Genomic DNA, 18,584 nt, shown 5'->3' on the forward strand with positions numbered 1-18,584 from the left:
ATGGAACAACTTAAAAAGGAAATATAAAGTACGTATACAGTATGTATATATTAGTTTGATAAGTCTTTCATGATTGAATCCTCCCTTTCAGGATTGCAACTGTCCAGGGTCAGGGGAAAGAGTGGGTGGGAAGCCCACTGCTGCAACTTGGCCCTGGTATATCCTCATGGATGAGGTTCTGGGACAGAAGCACCCCATTGCTCCGCCTGTCCTTATTGCCTCCATCCCTGAGGACAGACCAGGGCCAAGGTCAGCAGTGGGAGAAGAGAAAGATGATGAGGAGGAGGACCCAAACAGACCAGAACCTCAGAGGAGGCAACAGAAAAGGAAGAAGGACAGGGAAGGTGAACTGATCAACCTCCTCAGGGAACACATGAGGCAACGGAGAGAAAAGAAATGAGGATGGAGAGAATCCTCTCCCTCGTTGAAAGATGTTTCCCTCCAAATTGATAATAATAATATTTTGTTTATATTTTTTGTTAATAAATACGCTGTTAAATAGTAGTATCTTGTATTTTATTATTTTTACATATATGTATGTACATATATATATACACATACATACACACACAGATATATGCCTATGTAATCATACCTATGCCTGTGTTGAAGAAAACTAGTTTATGGTCAGAGATGGGGTGGTCAGATGCAGAGGGTGACACCAGAGCAACAGATCAGATCAAGAGTGGGGAAATCAATATATTGCTGAAAAAACCAAAACTGTCCAGGTGTGAAATGAAGTCCTTTGTAGTGGTGTTGTTAATTATGTCCATGTGAACACACATTTAGCGCAAGATTTGCAGGTGTATACAAACCCAGGTGGGATACATTCATTTCATTGGGAATAACCATTGGGCTGTTGCCACGTCTCAGTAAGACATAAAAAGTCTTCTAAGACATAAGAAGGTCTATATGTATATATACATGTAAAACACAAAACAAACACTGTAGTACAATTAACATTATTTTCAAGTAACACAATATAAACATTTACATTAAAAAGAATATTTATTTATTTATTTATTTATTTCGGTCATGACATTTGGATCACTCATCACATAACAGTGCAGTTCACACAATATACATAACCGAAAGGGAATGCGGGAGAAGCAAAGCTTAACTAGTCCCGCCCCCATTATCATCATACATTTCGTTTCCTCATTTTTATTTTTTTATTTTTTTTTATTACATTTTGACAAAGAAAACATGTTTCAGCATCCGATACTACTCAGAGATATAGTCTAGCTCTAGACAGTCAACTCAGACTCCATGTGTGTTTATTCATGTGTCCATGATGTTCCGTCGCGCGTGACATTCTCGACTTGTTGCCTGGCATATTCAACTTCCCAAAAGTCACAAATAATCCAATCAATAGAGGGCAATGCATCATATTATTTTTATTTTTTTTATTATTTTTTTTTTCACTTTAATCATCTATTTCATCCGTAGGATTCGCCTCGCTTTTCTTCTCCATTCTTTTCATGTGCTCGAGGATTGTGGAGACGTCGGAGCGCAGCCCAACCATGACTTTCTTTGTTATTGCGCTTTCCACCTTCATATCGCTCCATTCCCTGGTCCTCTCACTGTTGGTCTTTCTCTGATCCCGGTGTTGCAGGTACATTCCCCATCCCAGGGAGAGCATTCCGATCATAATGAATGTACACATCCTCGACATCCTCTACATCCAGTGCAGCAAGGCACACGACTTTCCACTTATCCCATCTGTCCCGAATGTAGCCTCACATGTAGGTCCCAACTGGGCAATTGGGTACACCAGAACCTGGATTTCTTGTTGAGAACACTTTGTCGAACGCATTCAGTGTATCAATTGATTCTCCGTAGTGATGTGCTTCACCGTGGCAGCTAAATACTACTCATGTGTTGACATTTGTCTCAGTGTCAGCTGTTGTTTGGGTACATTTTTTTTTTTTTGTTTGGTTAACTTTGCTTCCCCTGCCGTTTCCCACAGTGTCCACAGATTTCTGTCCCTGACCTGTCATACTTTCTTTCTGTGTCAGTCTGTATCGATTAATAGTCATCTCTACATACTTCTTTTTAAATACACTCAGTTTTGCTGATTTTTTCATCTCCTCATCCAGATTGTTCCACTGTCTGACCCCCGTGACCGATACAGTAAAGGATTTTAATGTAGTGCTTACCCTTCTCTGCCTAAACCTCATGTTCCCTCTTAGATTGTGTCCCTCCCCTCTGTTCAGGAATAATGTCTGTAGATTGTGAGGGAGGTTTTTGTTGGCAGCTCTATAAATCATCTGTACTGTGCGGTATTTTATTAAGTCATAGAATTTAAGTATTTTTGATTTGGTAAATAGTTGATTTGGATGTTCTCTGTAACTGGCATAATGTAGGATTCTCAAGGCTCTTTTTTGGAGTATAAACAGGGGATAAGTAGTGGTTTTGTAAGTGTGTCCCCAGACCTCTGCGCAGTATTGTAGGTGTGGAGAGACTAGTGCGCAGTACAACAAGTACAGTGCCTTCTGGTTTAATAGTTTTTGTGCCCTCCAAAGTATGGAAACACTCCTGACTTAACTGTTTGGTGTGTGGCTTCCAACTTAACATGTCATCAATAATCACTCCCAGCACTTTATACTCATTAACCCTTTCAATGTCCACTCCATTAACTTGTATGTTAATACTAGTCTTACAGCCTTTTTTCCCATACAGCATATATTTAGTTTTCTCTAAATTTAGAGATAGTTTATTTATATTAAACCACTCATGTAGCTTTCATTATTGACTGTTTCCACTAGTTGGTTTAGGTCTTCCCCCGAACAGAAAATATTAGTATCATCTGCAAATAATGTCAATTTCAGAATATTGGATACCTTGCATATGTCATTAATGTATAGTATAAACAGTTTGGGGCCCAGCACTGATCCTTGTGGGACCCCACAAATTATGTCCAAGCAAGTCGATGTGCAATCTCCCATCTTAACATATTGAGATCTGTTGTGAAGATAACTCTTGACCCATTCCAGTGCTATGCCTCTTATACCGTATCTCTCCAGTTTAGCTATCAAAATATCATGGTTGATGGTGTCAAATATCCTTTTTCAGGTCTATGAATATTCCTATTGAATGTAGTTTTTGATCAATGGCGTCAGTAATGGTTTCCACAGACTCAGTTAAAGCTAGCGCCATCGAGTGGTTTCTTCTTAATCCATATTGGCTATCATATAGCAGATTGTGTTTGTTAATGAAGTTGTCTAGCCTATCGTTAAATAGTTTCTCCAAAATTTTGGACAATTGTGGTAGTATTGAGACTGGTCTGTAATTAGTAAACTCATGTATGTCACCTTTCTTAAACAATGGCACTACTTTCGCCACTTTCATTTTGGTGGGAAACGTCCCAGTTTGAAATGACAGGTTGCAGATGTGTGTTAAGGGTGAAACGATTTCAACTATTACTTTCTTGACTAGCTTCATGTCGAGGTCATCAACATCCGTGGATGTTTTTGCTACACATTTGTTGACCAGGTGTGTAATCTCTCTGTCCTTCACTGGGGTGAGAAACATTGTGCTTGGGTTTCTGTCTCTGTCCTTATCAAAGTGGTCCCAGTGAAGGAGTGAGTCAGGAATGTCCTTTGCCAAATTCGGCCCTACATTGACGAAAAATTAAATCTTTCTGCTATGATTTCTTTGTTATCTTCCTTAGTGTTTTTGTCCTTGAAGTAGAGAGGATAGCTAGGTTTTGTGTTTTTGTTTTTGATCACATCATTTAGAATGTCCCATAGTTTTTTAGTATAGCTCATGTTTTCTGCCAGCAGATTACTGTAGTATTCTTTTTTGCAGTCATTTAGGATGCTGTTTAGTTTGTTCCTGTATTGTTTGTATCTCGTTTCTGAATGTTCTGTCCTTAATCTCATGTACTGTCTGTACAGGGTGTTTTTCTTCTTGCAGGCATTTATCAACGTTTTTGTTAACCATGGTTTCCCCTCCCTTTTCTGATTTGTGTGTCTTTTCATTACAGGACAGTGTCTATTATACAACGTGTTAAATATTTGCAAAAAGGAATCATAAGCATCATTTACATCTGTTTCTTTGTAGACCTCGTTCCAGTCCTGCCTCATTAGTTCGTTTTTCAGTGTAAGCATCCCTTTTTCAGTCCTGACCCTTCTGTTTATATTTCTATTCGGTGTCTGTGTAACAGTGTGCTTCCAGTCATAGATAGCAAAGATTGGCAGGTGGTCCATTTATCAGTAGTCCTCTTGTTATGCCTGTCCCTATAATATTTGTGAAAATGTTATCAATTAGGGTCGCACTGTGTGTCGTGAACCTGCTTGGACGTGTAATGAGGGGTTGTAGGCCCATCGTATACATCATATTAATGAAGTCATCAATCATCGTATTTCGTTTCGGGTTGAGTAAGTCAATGTTCACATCGCCACAGATAAAAACCCTCTTTTGGCTGGTCCCTGAAAACATCCTTCCCACACATTCATTGAAATCCTCTATCCTGGAGTCTGGTGCTCTATAAACACAGCTTAACACTATATTTCTGCCTTTCGTCACACAGATTTCAATTGTCACACATTCCATTACATGTTCAACAGCTTCAGACATATTGTGTACAATCTCATACTCAATGTTATTGTCAATGAACAGTGCCACTCCTCCCCCACCTTTATGTCTTCTGTTAACGTTGACCAATTTGTATCCATCCAGGTAAAAATCTGCGCCTTTATCCTCATTAATCCATGTTTCCGACACCGCAATGATGTTGAAAGCATTTTTGAATTGTTGTAGGTATTCCTTAATGTGGTCGAAGTTGGTGTATAGACTCCTGCTATTGAAGTGAATGAAAGACAATTTCCCATCCATCTCAATGCTTTCGTTGAATTGGTCTTCAGTGTAGTACTGGCATTTCTCAGACACGTTTAGGTATAGATGGTTATCCGGGTCAATTATTTCATTTGGGTCTGTTAAGGTGTGGTTCACATGTTGATTTTTAGTCAGCTCCACATTTTCTTGCTCAGCAATCCTCTCTAATATTTCCATCATCGTTTTAGTCTGTGTAGTGACCCTTGACCTTTGCTGTGCTGTAGTTATGGAGTGTTCGTGAGCCATACCTTAGTTGTTATATTCCTCCAGATCACCCTCACTCCTGATTTGCATTATTTTGACTTCTTCTGGTGTAGCTCCATTTGTTTTAATGTAGATTCTGCAGTTTGCCGTCCAGGTGTGTTGGATCTTGCCTCCTTTCTTCAGCTGACGTGCCTTTCTGGCGATGTCAGCATTCTTTTTGGTGAGATTCTCGTTGATGGAGACGTCTGAGCCTTTGAGCTTCCTGCCCTGCTTCAGCAGTGCCGTCTTATGCCTTCTGTTGGTGAATCTCAGCACGACAGCTCGTGTTCCATTCTCCTGTCTTCGTGGTAAGAGGTGACATACTTCCACATTGTTGAAGTCCACGTTGATCTCTCTGCCTGTCAGGAACTCATCCACCTGCTGTTGCACAGATTTAATTTCTGATTCATCAGGTTGCAGCGACCGATCGTCCGATGGCGCAGCCGCCCTTGCATAGCTCTGACGCTTAATCTTGAGGCCAGTCACAATCACCTCATTGAGTCTTCCTAGCTGGTCCATCTCCTCAATTTTGTACCCCAGCTCCCGCAGCAGCTTGTCTTTTTTTGCGTTCTCCTCCTGGATCCTTTTGACTTCCACTGTCACCCCTTCCGGCTTCTCCTTGAAGTCGGTCAAGAACTCCTCTCTCATCGCCCTCAACTCAGCTCTCGTCGCTTTTCCGCTTCCCTTGAACAGCGCCCTCATCTCGGCGCGAATCGCTTCCATTCCTTCATTCATGGTTTCCATCACAGTTTCCATCATTTGGTCAGCTTTAGTTTTCACCATTTTCTTCTCACTGAGTTTTTTTTATTTTTTATTTTTTTCCTCAGTTATCTCAAAGTTTTTCTCAAGTTGTCTCAAGGTCGGCCTTTCTCACGGAGCAGCTGCTGTTGCGTCCTTCCTCTCTGAGCGCCAACCCAACTCTCTATGTGCACTCAATATAAATGCCTGGGAGGAGGAATGTGTGGGAGGAGGCCTCGGGGTAGACCTAGGACAAGGTGGAGAGGTTACATCTCCACTCTGGCCTGGAACGCCTCGGGATCCCTCAGTCGGAGCTGGTCAATGTGGCTCGGGAAAGGGAAGTTTGGGGTCCCTTGATGAAACTGCTGCCCCGGATAAGCGGAGAATGATGATGATGATGATAAATGTCTGCGTTCCATTGTTGAGAAACCCATGCTGGTTTAATATATACCGTGACATATCAGATTATACTGTATAAAATGATGATACATTTGTAGCATGGCTGCAAAATGTCCTGCCATTTTATTGCTATTTATTAGGGTTACTATAGGATAAAGAGTTCACAGCATAACCATGTTTATTTTTAGCTGTTCATGCTTGTCTTTCAGCCAGAGAAACATCACATGCCAGTGTCTATGGTGAAGGTTCTTCATATGTAAGAATATATTAATTATTAAAAAGATGACAAAATCAAAACTAAACTAAATTAAAACGAATACAAAACATGACTAAAACAGACTAAAATAAACACAATTACTAACCAACTCTATTGAAAATATCAAATGACTACACTAAATAATGAATACTATTATAATATACTACTGTGGTGTAGTGCAGTGAGTATATTGTCTCACACAAGAGTGATTTTGGACGACATACTATACTATGACTTTTTTGAGTGATTTTGGACGACATACTATACTATGGCATATTTGACTTATTTTGGACGACATACTATACTATGACGTTTTTGACTCATTTTGAATGACATACTATACTATGACTTTTTGGAGTGATTTTGGATGACATACTATACTATGACGTTTTTGACTCATTTTGGACGACATACTAAACTATGACTTTTTGGAGTCATTTTGGACGACATACTATACTATGACTTTTTGTCTTTCATTTTGAATGACATACTATACTATGACTTTTTGGAGTGATTTTGGACGACATACTATACTATGACTTTTTGGAGTGATTTTGGACGACATACTATACTATGACTTTTTGGAGTGATTTTGGACGGCATACTATACTATGACTTTTTGGAGTGATTTTGAACGACATACTATACTATGACTTTTTTGATAGTTTTTGTACGACATACTATACTATGACTTTTTTGACTGATTTTAGATGACATACTATACCATGACTTTTTTGAGTGATTTTGAACGACATACTATACTATGACTTTTTTGACTGATTTTGGACGACATACTATACTATGACATTTTTGACTGATTTTGGACGACATACTATACTATGACATTTTTGACTGATTTTGGACGACATACTATACTATGACATTTTTGAGTGATTTTGGACGACATACTATACTATGACTTTTTTGACTGATTTTGGACGACATACTATACTATGACTTTTTTGACTGATTTTGGACGACATGCTATACTATGACTTTTTTGAGTGATTTTGGACGTCATACTATACTATGACTTTTTTGGCAGATTTTGGACGACATACTATACTATGACTTTTTTGACTGATTTTGGACGACATACTATACTATGACCTTTTTGACTGATTTTGGACGACATACTATACTATGACTTTTTTAGGTGATTTTGGACGACATACTATACTATGACTTTTTTGTCTAATTTTGGACGACATACTATACTATGACATTTTTGATTAATTTTTGACGACATACTATACTGTGGCATTTTTGACTGATATTGGACGACATACTTTACTATGACATTTTTCACAAATTTTGGACGACATACTATATATACTATGGCATTTTTGACTGATTTTGGACGACATACTATACTATGACTTTTTTGGCAGATTTTGGACAACATACTATACTATGACTTTTTTGACTGATTTTGGACGACATACTATACTATGACCTTTTTGACTGATTTTGGACGACATACTATACTATGACTTTTTTAGGTGATTTTGGACGACATACTATACTATGACTTTTTTGTCTAATTTTGGACGACATACTATACTATGGCATATTTGACTTATTTTGGACGACATACTATACTATGACGTTTTTGACTCATTTTGAATGACATACTATACTATGACTTTTTGGAGTGATTTTGGATGACATACTATACTATGACGTTTTTGACTCATTTTGGACGACATACTATACTATGACTTTTTGGAGTCATTTTGGACGACATACTATACTATGACTTTTTGTCTTTCATTTTGAATGACATACTATACTATGACTTTTTGGAGTGATTTTGGACGACATACTATACTATGACTTTTTGGAGTGATTTTGGACGACATACTATACTATGACTTTTTGGAGTGATTTTGGACGACATACTATACTATGACTTTTTGGAGTGATTTTGAACGACATACTATACTATGACTTTTTTGATAGTTTTTGTACGACATACTATACTATGACTTTTTTGACTGATTTTAGATGACATACTATACTATGACTTTTTTGAGTGATTTTGAACGACATACTATACTATGACTTTTTTGACTGATTTTGGACGACATACTATACTATGACATTTTTGACTGATTTTGGACGACATACTATACTATGACATTTTTGACTGATTTTGGACGACATACTATACTATGACATTTTTGAGTGATTTTGGACGACATACTATACTATGACTTTTTTGACTGATTTTGGACGACATACTATACTATGACTTTTTTGACTGATTTTGAACGACATGCTATACTATGACTTTTTTGAGTGATTTTGGACGTCATACTATACTATGACTTTTTTGGCAGATTTTGGACGACATACTATACTATGACTTTTTTGGCAGATTTTGGACGACATACTATACTATGACTTTTTTGACTGATTTTGTACGACATACTATACTATGACTTTTTTAGGTGATTTTGGACGACATACTATACTATGACTTTTTCTCTCATTTTGGACGACATACTTTACTATGAATTTTTGAGTGAGTTTGGACGACATACTATATAGCATGATCTTTATGGGTGATTTTGGACGACATACTAAAGTATGACTTTTTTGTCAAATGTTGGACGACATACTATAGTATGACTTTTTTGAGTGATAGGGCCAAAGGCAGTCCAGCCCTGGGGACTGAATTTCATGTGGACCTCCACACGTTATTGTTTAATTAAGTAAATTCAAGATGCATTTTTGTAGCAATGTTTGTCACCTTTTAAAGTGCTGTGTCTTTGAAGATATGCAAGAAAGCATTGTTATGTTATTGCTTATTGATATCCCAATGAACTGTTGTTTAATGTCTAATATGTCATTGAAAATGAAATTGTAACTCTATTGTAGGTCAATGTGACTTTGGTTTTTTACCTGATGCAAGAAGCAGCTGGCCCCGACATATTTACATTTACATGATACATGACCAAAATCCTGAGCCCAGGCTTACAGTTTTCTTTGGTGGAGAAAGTAGAAGAAATAAAAATACATACAGTACATGGCAGAATTTGACATGCAAGCCTACAGAATAGATCTATAACTGACTAATACAAATCCCAAAGCTAAACATCAACATTTTTAATATTGTAATCTCAAAAGCCAGTGAATGGCTGATAAACAGTATCCTTTTACACATTTTGTAAATTAGGAAGCTTGTTTTACCTCCCGTTTTAACCAGAAACAGCCACTAAACCTTTAAGCAAAAATGTAATCATCTCAAATAACAATGTACATTTTAAGGTCGACCCAAACAAACAAGGCTGTTCTATATCACTGATTCAACAAACAACCAACTCTGCTTTGGTCAATAAAAACACTTAATTCATTAAATTTACGGAGTATAAATTTCTTCCTTTTTAAATTGAGTTTGGTGGATTTAGCAGGTGCGTCAAGGTGGCTCTTTTGAATCGTTTTGAATTAAAAAGAAGTCAAACATTGTCCTACTTGTTTTGAGTACCCTTAGAACAGCTAACACAAACTTCCTTGTGTAATTCAAGCATTTATAATAGTTTTCACTTCAAAAGTATAAGTAAAAGTATAAGTAGAGAATTGAAGCGCTGTGTTCCGTGGTATCCAACTGGTGGCGCTGTTAAGAAAAAAAAGGCTGTGCTGTATTATGAAAAGCAGGCGCCTTCTAGTTGGCTGTGTATGAGGAAGATGGGGAGGAGCCACAATACGTCCTCAAGTAGGATAGAATTCAAAGAACTTTGCTCATTTCCAAGGAAGCAGGTCTGTATAAAAAATACAAATAAAGAACAAACAAACAAACAAACAGTTAGTCTAAACTCTGAAAGTCTTCATGGAGAATGTCATCAATAATATGTAAATGATGTCTGAGGACTTTTTAATAATAAAGCTGCACAAAAGATCATGATTCTGTCTGTCACTCTGTCCAGTATTAAATTAAACATACTTGACCAACAATGATTGAACACAAATCCACAGTTTCAGCACATAAATGAGTGAGAATAGAAATATTCCAGGCACTCATAGCAAGCACTGCAAACCACAATGGCAATACACTCAAAAGCATTATTCCAAATTAACATAGGCAACGGGTAAAGGGATTACACAATTTTGAGTTATATTTTCATTCAACTGTACACAAAACACAAGCTGATAAACTGATGAAGAAATGGGAACAAAGTGAATGAAGAATAGCACCCACATTTTATTATGATCATACAGAAACACATTATTATTACATACGTGATGTGTGAAATCTTTCAAAAACGAAAACCATAGAACTTAGTTACAGTACGGCACAATGAACAACAAGGAAACCATTTAGCAAAATGTCACTTAAAAATGTTCTTTTCATGCTTCAGATCTGGATCCTGACCAAACTACACAGTAACGTAGACCTACTGTACATTACAATACGCTGAACTGCAGGGTTAACAATTATTCAAAAATAGACCCTCAAGCTAGATCCATATCCAGATTACCACCAAGATACTTCTTCCTTGAGCCACTAACAAAAAATGTAATCAAAATCTTTTGTTATACTACTCACAATCAGACAGACGGACAAACACCGGCAAAAACACAACCTCCTTGATGGAGGTAATGAAGGAACATTCAAATTAGAACTTCAATACTGTATTTATCATGTGTTGGCAGTTTCATTTTAATCAAGTATCACACTGGTTGTTCAGAGGAAGGTGTTTTCTATGACAGACTGAAGAGTCTGATGGTCTTCCTTGGTTTCTCCTGCTGGTGGCGCTGTCACACTGCTGGTCTGTTCTTCCAGGAAGTAGCAGCACATGGACCCAGTGCAGGCCTTTCCACAGGCAAGGCTGCAGGCTGGAGGAGGTAGGGAGAGTGCAGAACACTCGCTGCATGACACAAACTCCGGCTGTATGGTGCAGCAGCCCACGCCTATGCTCTGCAGCACCTTAGTCACCTCCAACATCAGATCGGCACACCTGGTCACATGTGAAACCATTCTGCATGGACAGTATTCTCAAAGCAATAGGATAAATAAGTATAAATAAAGGATATTTGATATGCTATGTAATTTGAAATTTAAGTTTTCTTAGTGACATCAGGTTTGTGTTTGTAATGGAAAATAACTCTTATTCCTTATATTTCTTCTTCATAGTTTAGTTCAAACACTTACTGTCTAGGCATTCACACCAAACTGGGTAATGCCCGCACGGAACTGATTTATTAATCTTTCTGTTCCTGAGACCCAAGGCCATATTTCTCCTGTCACACGACACCTTTTGTGTGCTACACAGATAAGTTCAAGTTGGACAACCGACTATAAAACTGTGTGTCTTTCTCTTTGCAAAGACTCAGAGTCAAGATGGACAACACAGAGAAACAGCGTTATACAAAGAAAGTAAATAGTTAGAATCATTCAATATCCAGTAATACCGATAGGTTTTCCAATACAACAATAACTTTATCCAATAACTGGATGTAAATATCAGGTCAATATCAATTAAGTCAATTAAGACTTGATTTTGTATTTAATAACTTTCAGTAAGTAATGTATTCACGGCTTGTGCTTCTACCAACAAGAAGTCAAAGAAAGAATAATTACTGGTCTAAATAATTTGAAAATGTGTGTGTGTGTGGCTGAGAGTTTATTATTTTGTGAACTAAGTAAAATAAATGCAGTTCCAAAAAAAAACCCCATGTTACATTTAAGTGCAGTAACAACATGGTAATAGTATGATAATTATTTTGTAATTGGGGGGTAATGCCATCTTATTTCTATGGCAATAACAAATAACAGTTGGTAATGACAATAGTAATAATGTAGTAATAATTAGATAATATTATATATATTAACAAAGGAGAGTGAACTTCAGCTTTATAGTAATATCAATTTTGATTCACAAACATTTTCATGTGAAGGTATTACCCCAATCTATTGCACAGGTATCACTTTAGAAATCACATGGTATTAGTGTAATCACATCTATTTATTACCATACTAACACCGTTATTATTATTATTATGATTATTATTAATAATCATAATAATAATTATAATAATAACAATAACAATAACAATAACAATAACAATAACAATAACAATAACAATAATAATAATGATGATGATACTAAAAAAATAATAATAATACTACTAATAATAATAAGAGAGATAAGACAGTAGAACATAATACATAGATAATATTACCTCCATATTACACATAATTATAACAGCCAGGAGTGCAACAACAACAACAATGACCTTCAATTATACTCTTGATTCAACTATTCTCACATGATCTAAAAACACAAATTAAAAATATAACCCTCGCTCACCTGTGTGCTGGAAAACAAGCCTGGCACTGTACATGGACAGTAGCCACCAGGAATGACTGAGTTAACTGCCAGAGGTGTAACTCATGCACAGCCCTCACTCCAGGGACTCTCGCAATCCTCTGTCCAAGGTCAGACACAGAGAGGTGTGGAGGTGCCGCCTGGAGCAGCAACAGTCCATATTTGTGCAACTGGAGGAGAAACATGTCAGGGAATGAAGTGAAAACAGTCGACTTAGGATAGATACAGCTGCACATGGTGATTAAGTACCTACAGCGAAGGAGTGCAGGAAAACAAATAAATGTGCAGTTAAGTATAAGCCAGGATTATTGGACAGAGGTACTGAATAGATTGATAGATTTGTTGCTGTCTGACCCAACATCATGATATCTAATAACAACGTTATTGTATGGGTGGCACGGTGGATTAGTGGTTAGCACTGGTGTGTGTGGGTTTCCTCCAGGCTCTGTGGTTTTAGACACATTTGGTCAGGTTGGTCTATTGTGGCAAAGCTCTCAGTCAAAGTGGCTTTCCTTTCCTTTCCTTCCTTTCCTTTCCTTTCCATTCCGTTCAATGGAATCAATACAAGTGCAATCTCGCAAACAAAGTGCACCACCATTGCCCAGAACTAACTTGAGGCACAAACACTCACTCTCACTAAGAATGGCTGCCAAGCAGGGATTCAAAAACAAACAAACAAACAAAACGGATTTAAGACACTAAACAAAGAGCTCATTATCTTGAGAATCTGTCCACTGCTTTATCTCTTCTCCATTTTTCTGAATGGAAACGTTGGGAAGTTTGTGCTGATTTGTAAACCACTCAGCCCCCTGAACAAGGTGGAGCAAGACAGTGATATTACATGACAGCAAACAGGAGTTGCTAATCCCTTGCTGTCTCCAGTCAGTCAGTCATCATCTACCGCTTTATCCTCCACCAGAGGGTCACGGGGGGTGCTGTGCCAATCTCAGCTACATCGGGCGATAGGCGGGGTACACCCTGGACAGTTCGCCAGTCCATCGCAGGGCCACACACAGATAGAGACAAACAACCATTCACTCTCACACTCACTCCTATGGTCAATTTGGAGTGTCCAATTTACCTAATCCCCACATTGCATGTTTTTGGACTGTGGGAGGAAGCCGGAGTACCCGGAGAGAACCCACGCACACACGGGGAGAACATGCACACTCCATGCAGAAAGGCCCTTGTTCCAACCGGGGCTCGAACCCGGGTCTTCCTAAATGTCCCACATTTCCAGATTTAGTGTATGCTGTAATTAAAATAAACAATAAATAAATTCACACTCCTATTTGAAATGTGTTGGATCTAGATCATCTACAGAGGTAACACCTTATTTAAGTGTTCTCCATTGCATCTGGAACTATTAACTGGGTCTTGGCAGGAGGTTTATCAGTCAGTCAAACTCAGTGGCACGACATGAACAGACCTGTGGTATCGTTATGATGATCAGTATAATCACAGCCAGCAGAGACAGACCGAGGTTCAGGTAAGTCAGGAGGCCACAGGCTGTGGAGCTGAGCAGACACTGCGGGCCGACCAGCAGCACCACTGTGCTGTTGGTCACAGCCAGAACTGAGGTGAGAAGGACCTCAAACGTCATGAGGAGCGACAGTAACCAGACCGGCCACTGGCCACTGCGCTCGGGACTCTCGACTTGTAACGACTTGCAAACTGAGGTGATACTCGATTCTTTTCGACTGTCTGAAATTGCAGGAAACAGTAATTTTGTGTAAGATTCATTTGAACAACAATACGAGTGAATAAATGAAATATCGTCATTATGTTAGATAGAAGTTTTGGGAAAGTGAGATTTTCTGACATTTTATAGATGAAACAACTCCACCAACTCCATACCAAGGTGTCCCATGCAGGTATTGTCCTCAGACATTTCTGTGTTGGAATGCAGGTGAATATCTGGCCGCCACAGTTGTGGGACCTGGGAGTCAGATTCCGTAATGCTGGTGGCTCCAGGGTTGTAAAGGACAAGAGCCCCGTTGTTGAGCGAGTCGTCCGCAGCAGATTGGACTCGGGTGACGTCACTGAGGACTCGCCCCGGCTCGGCCAGGCCTTTGGAGTCTCCTGCGGCCGTGACTGTGGGAATCAAACAGGGGAATGAAAAACAAACACGTCTGATGTTCTTTACAGCTGAATATACACTTAGAAGCGACATCAAAGCAGGAGCGTGCTCACCGACTCACTAGCACCAGCTGTGTGAATCCGACGGCAAATACATCCCAGTCTTACATGACCAGCTAAAGCAGCATGTGACCTTAACCGTATATGTGCGTAGCTTTCAATATAACAAATGTCTGTTACAGTCAAGAAATTTCACACTGAAAATTGTTCTCTGAAACATGTGTGAGGCAGTGAGATATCAAATCGAACAGTTAGGGTTTTTCAGAGAACTCTGCAGGCTCATCTGAGGTGTGGGGTAAATCTGAGGGTTAGTGTCTCTAGCAGTATTTTTCCAGTACAGTCCCGGCACGGCACAACTTGTTAAATGTTGGAGATTAACACACGTTTTCAGGATTTTAAGTCATTTTAACTGAGTTTGGCATTGTTCGGTTCCAGTGACGAAACTTGACCAATAAGTGGACGGCAGTCTGACAACGTCATGTATAGTGTTGGCTCAGCTCGCTTGGAATCTCAGGTACTCAGGTACTCCAGGTACCAGGTACTATCGCTAATGGAAAAACAAAAAAAAGTTACACACTGGAGCTTTAACAGGGGCTTAAAGTTAAAAATGAGATGCCAAACGCACGCACGCACGCACGCACGCACGCACGCACGCACTCACACACACCCAAGTGTGACAGACGGACTCTTTAAAGGACTTTCTGAAGGTAAATATTTGGTTTTAGGGTTAAAATTAGGTTCAGACAATGTTAAAGATTAGACTTTTAGTTGAGATTGTTTAGGGTATTGTTCAAGGCAATGCAATATTTTTTTGTGTAGAATAATACGTGTGTAGATGTAAGGTAGTTGCTGTAACTCTAAAGAATATTTCTGACTGCTTTGTAGTTTCTATTAAAGTTTTCAATTAACATTGACTGTTAATATGATCACTTTTATTGGATAAAAGCATATGCCCAAGACTTAATTGTAATGTAATGTAATGTAACTTTCGGCGTTGCCAGCATGTAAAATCTCTTTAGTTTCTCAATTTATTTACATGCCGTCAATTCTGCAGTTCAGGATTTGGATAAACCATTAATTATACTCTGTCACAAAGAAACGTGTTTAGATTCATATTCCTTGCTTGAGTGGTCTCCCAGATGATGTTTCCTGTTGGAGGACAATAAAAGCAACCACAACCCAGAAACTGAAATGTTTAGGTGCAATGATACCTTGAAGGTGAGATTTGGCTCCTGTTGGCTTGCTGGATCCAGACCTCTCCCCCTGCAGTTCACCCCAACAAAGCTTGAGCACCAGCATCTTGTGGAGCAAAGTCACCACTGTGACCAGAACAAGCAACACAGGATGCTGCACTGGCTCTGGCTCCATGGAAATGCTGATGAGGTTCAACAGGTAGGATATACTCAGAGAAGAGAGGGTGAGGCTGGAAATGAATTCCCCCATTACCTGAATCCGGCCTTTGCTGTAGGAGACACCACAGCCAAGAGTTGGAGGAGAGACTGTGGGGGGGCAGCGTTGATGAGAGCTTAATGATGAGGCTCCTTTCTGGTTAAGTAGAGAATCGAGTGGTTCATTTAGGGTGGATGAGTCACAGGTGACTGTAGCAGTGTGGGTGCCAGGTAGACATTGGACAGGTGTTTCTGCAGGTAAGGTGGGAGGAGGTTTTATAGAGGAGGGGGATGCAGGTGGAGACTCGGGGGATTCCAGAGAGGGAAGCACAGTTTGAAGAGCAATGCGCATGAGGATGAAGAGGGTGTGGAAACTATCCACCAGGATCATGGTGGACGAGCAGATCTCACTGATCGCTATCTCGCACACCAGCAGCAGGATTGTAAATCCCAGCAGGCACCAGTGTAGCATCGTCATACCTGCAACTGAAAGCATAGACATCGCTATGTGTGCATGCAGAGGTGGAAAGAGTGCTGAAATATTCTAAGTAAAAGTAACACTATTTACAAGTAAAAGTACTGGTCTAAAAAAAAAAGAGCTCAAGTTCAAGTAAAAAAAGAAGCTTGTTAAAATGTACAAGTTCATCAGAGTCTGACATTTTCACTGAATGTGACGGGAGCCAAAGCCGATATAAACCCGCATGCATTGTAGAGTCATTTGACCCAGGAGTGAATGCAAATTAAACACATTCCCACTGGTGAAAAACCCATATCAAATGTGTTTTTGGGCCACTGGGAATATGGTATTAGAGTCTGTAAATAGATTTGTTGAAATCCTCTTCACGTCCAGCTAGCCGTTCAATAAATAGACTATACTTGGTGATTACTATAGAAATAAGACAATCTCACCAAAAAAGATGACTTACTATATTGCTATACTATTATTCAAATGTCATAAATATGCAGAATGTGTTGGTTGCTGTTTGTAAATCATCAGTTGTTCAGTTTTCTCCACTTCAATGTTTCACAGCTGTTACAATTCAAAGCAAACTAAAAAGCTGATGGACATTTTAACCTGAACTGACCAAGTGTAGTTTGGTGAGCAGCTCAGTGAGACTCATCGTGTCTGATGTGTTGATGATTTTATTGATATTTTAATACCAGTAGCTTTAAATGAGTTGAGATTGTTAACTGTAACAACTCATTTTCAGAATGTGTGTTTTTTTTCTACTAATTTAATTAGTAGAAACTAATTAATTCTTTCTAATCATGACCATCTGTCATTCCAGTCTGAGATATTGTATCTACAACTTAATTCAATTAACTTAAAGTTCATGATCAACAGCCACTAATTTAAAGTCAGAGTATGTGTATATATAGACAGTACAGTATATACAGTATATACAGACAGCACAGTATATACTACCAATTCTTCCTCTATAACTAACGTAAAGTCACGTATAAACCAGCAGGTTCACACAAACGATCACTGAAACAAGTCTTTCTTTCAGCCTGGGTATGAATTACCTCAGAGAAGTCAGTCGGCGACACTCTGCAAGGAGAGAGGAGTTGGATCCTGGATGTGATGTGAAGAAAATGTCCCAGTGCTCTCCATCTCTCCCTCCACACTCCTCCTCTGCTCTAATCATAGTCATGTGAGCTTGAGAGGGAGGTAACATCCTCCTCACTAGTCCCTGTTTGGAGTCCTCTCTTCAGGCCATGGTGGGAGAAAAAAAAAAGCACTCAGTGGAGGATAATGCAGCCCACCCACCCTTTGTACAGTCTCTCTGAAAATAGAGTAAATCGAATTAAATCTTTCTGAGGCAAATTAAAAGCTGTAGTGCATAACTTTTAAATATAAATCAATGTTTGTGACATTCAAGCCTTTGTAAAAGGAGCTCACACAATGCTGATTTAGCCTCTCCGTTAGCGCTTTTCTAGCACGACTCTAGCGTGGCTCCACTCTACTCGTGTTGTTTAAGCTTTTCCATTAGCAACAGTACCTGGTATAGAATAGATTAGAATTGTTAATTAAACAGCGACAATAGAGTGAACATACTGTAGCTCCAATACAAATAATGCAACTGATGTGCTGTACACAGAGTTTATAGCTATTGCGTTAGCAATTCTTTTGCATGAACAGTATAAACACATTCAAATGTAAATGCATATACTACATCACAACTACAAGCTAAACTACATTACACACAATAACAATTGTCAAATGATAAATATAAAATATAAACAGTA

The 18,584-nt window shown here is 38.8% G+C and overlaps 1 protein-coding gene across 1 annotated transcript; it reads right to left on the bottom strand.

Moving 5' to 3' along the window:
• Nucleotides 1–10,679: 10,679 nt before the first annotated feature.
• LOC131462879 (proton-coupled zinc antiporter SLC30A1) lies at nucleotides 10,680–17,952 on the bottom strand. Its single transcript, XM_058634425.1, has 6 exons — nucleotides 17,862–17,952; nucleotides 16,158–16,820; nucleotides 14,665–14,901; nucleotides 14,237–14,511; nucleotides 12,790–12,977; nucleotides 10,680–11,436 (listed from the first exon to the last, which is right to left on the bottom strand). The coding sequence occupies exons 2-6, from the start codon at nucleotides 16,810–16,812 to the stop codon at nucleotides 11,163–11,165; spliced, it is 1,629 nt and encodes a 542-aa protein (XP_058490408.1). The 5' UTR covers nucleotides 16,813–16,820; nucleotides 17,862–17,952; the 3' UTR covers nucleotides 10,680–11,162.
• Between the last annotated feature and the right edge of the window lie 632 nt (nucleotides 17,953–18,584).

The sequence above is a fragment of the Solea solea genome, chromosome 7, assembly GCF_958295425.1.
Source record: "Solea solea chromosome 7, fSolSol10.1, whole genome shotgun sequence".
NCBI classification, from domain to species: domain Eukaryota; kingdom Metazoa; phylum Chordata; class Actinopteri; order Pleuronectiformes; family Soleidae; genus Solea; species Solea solea.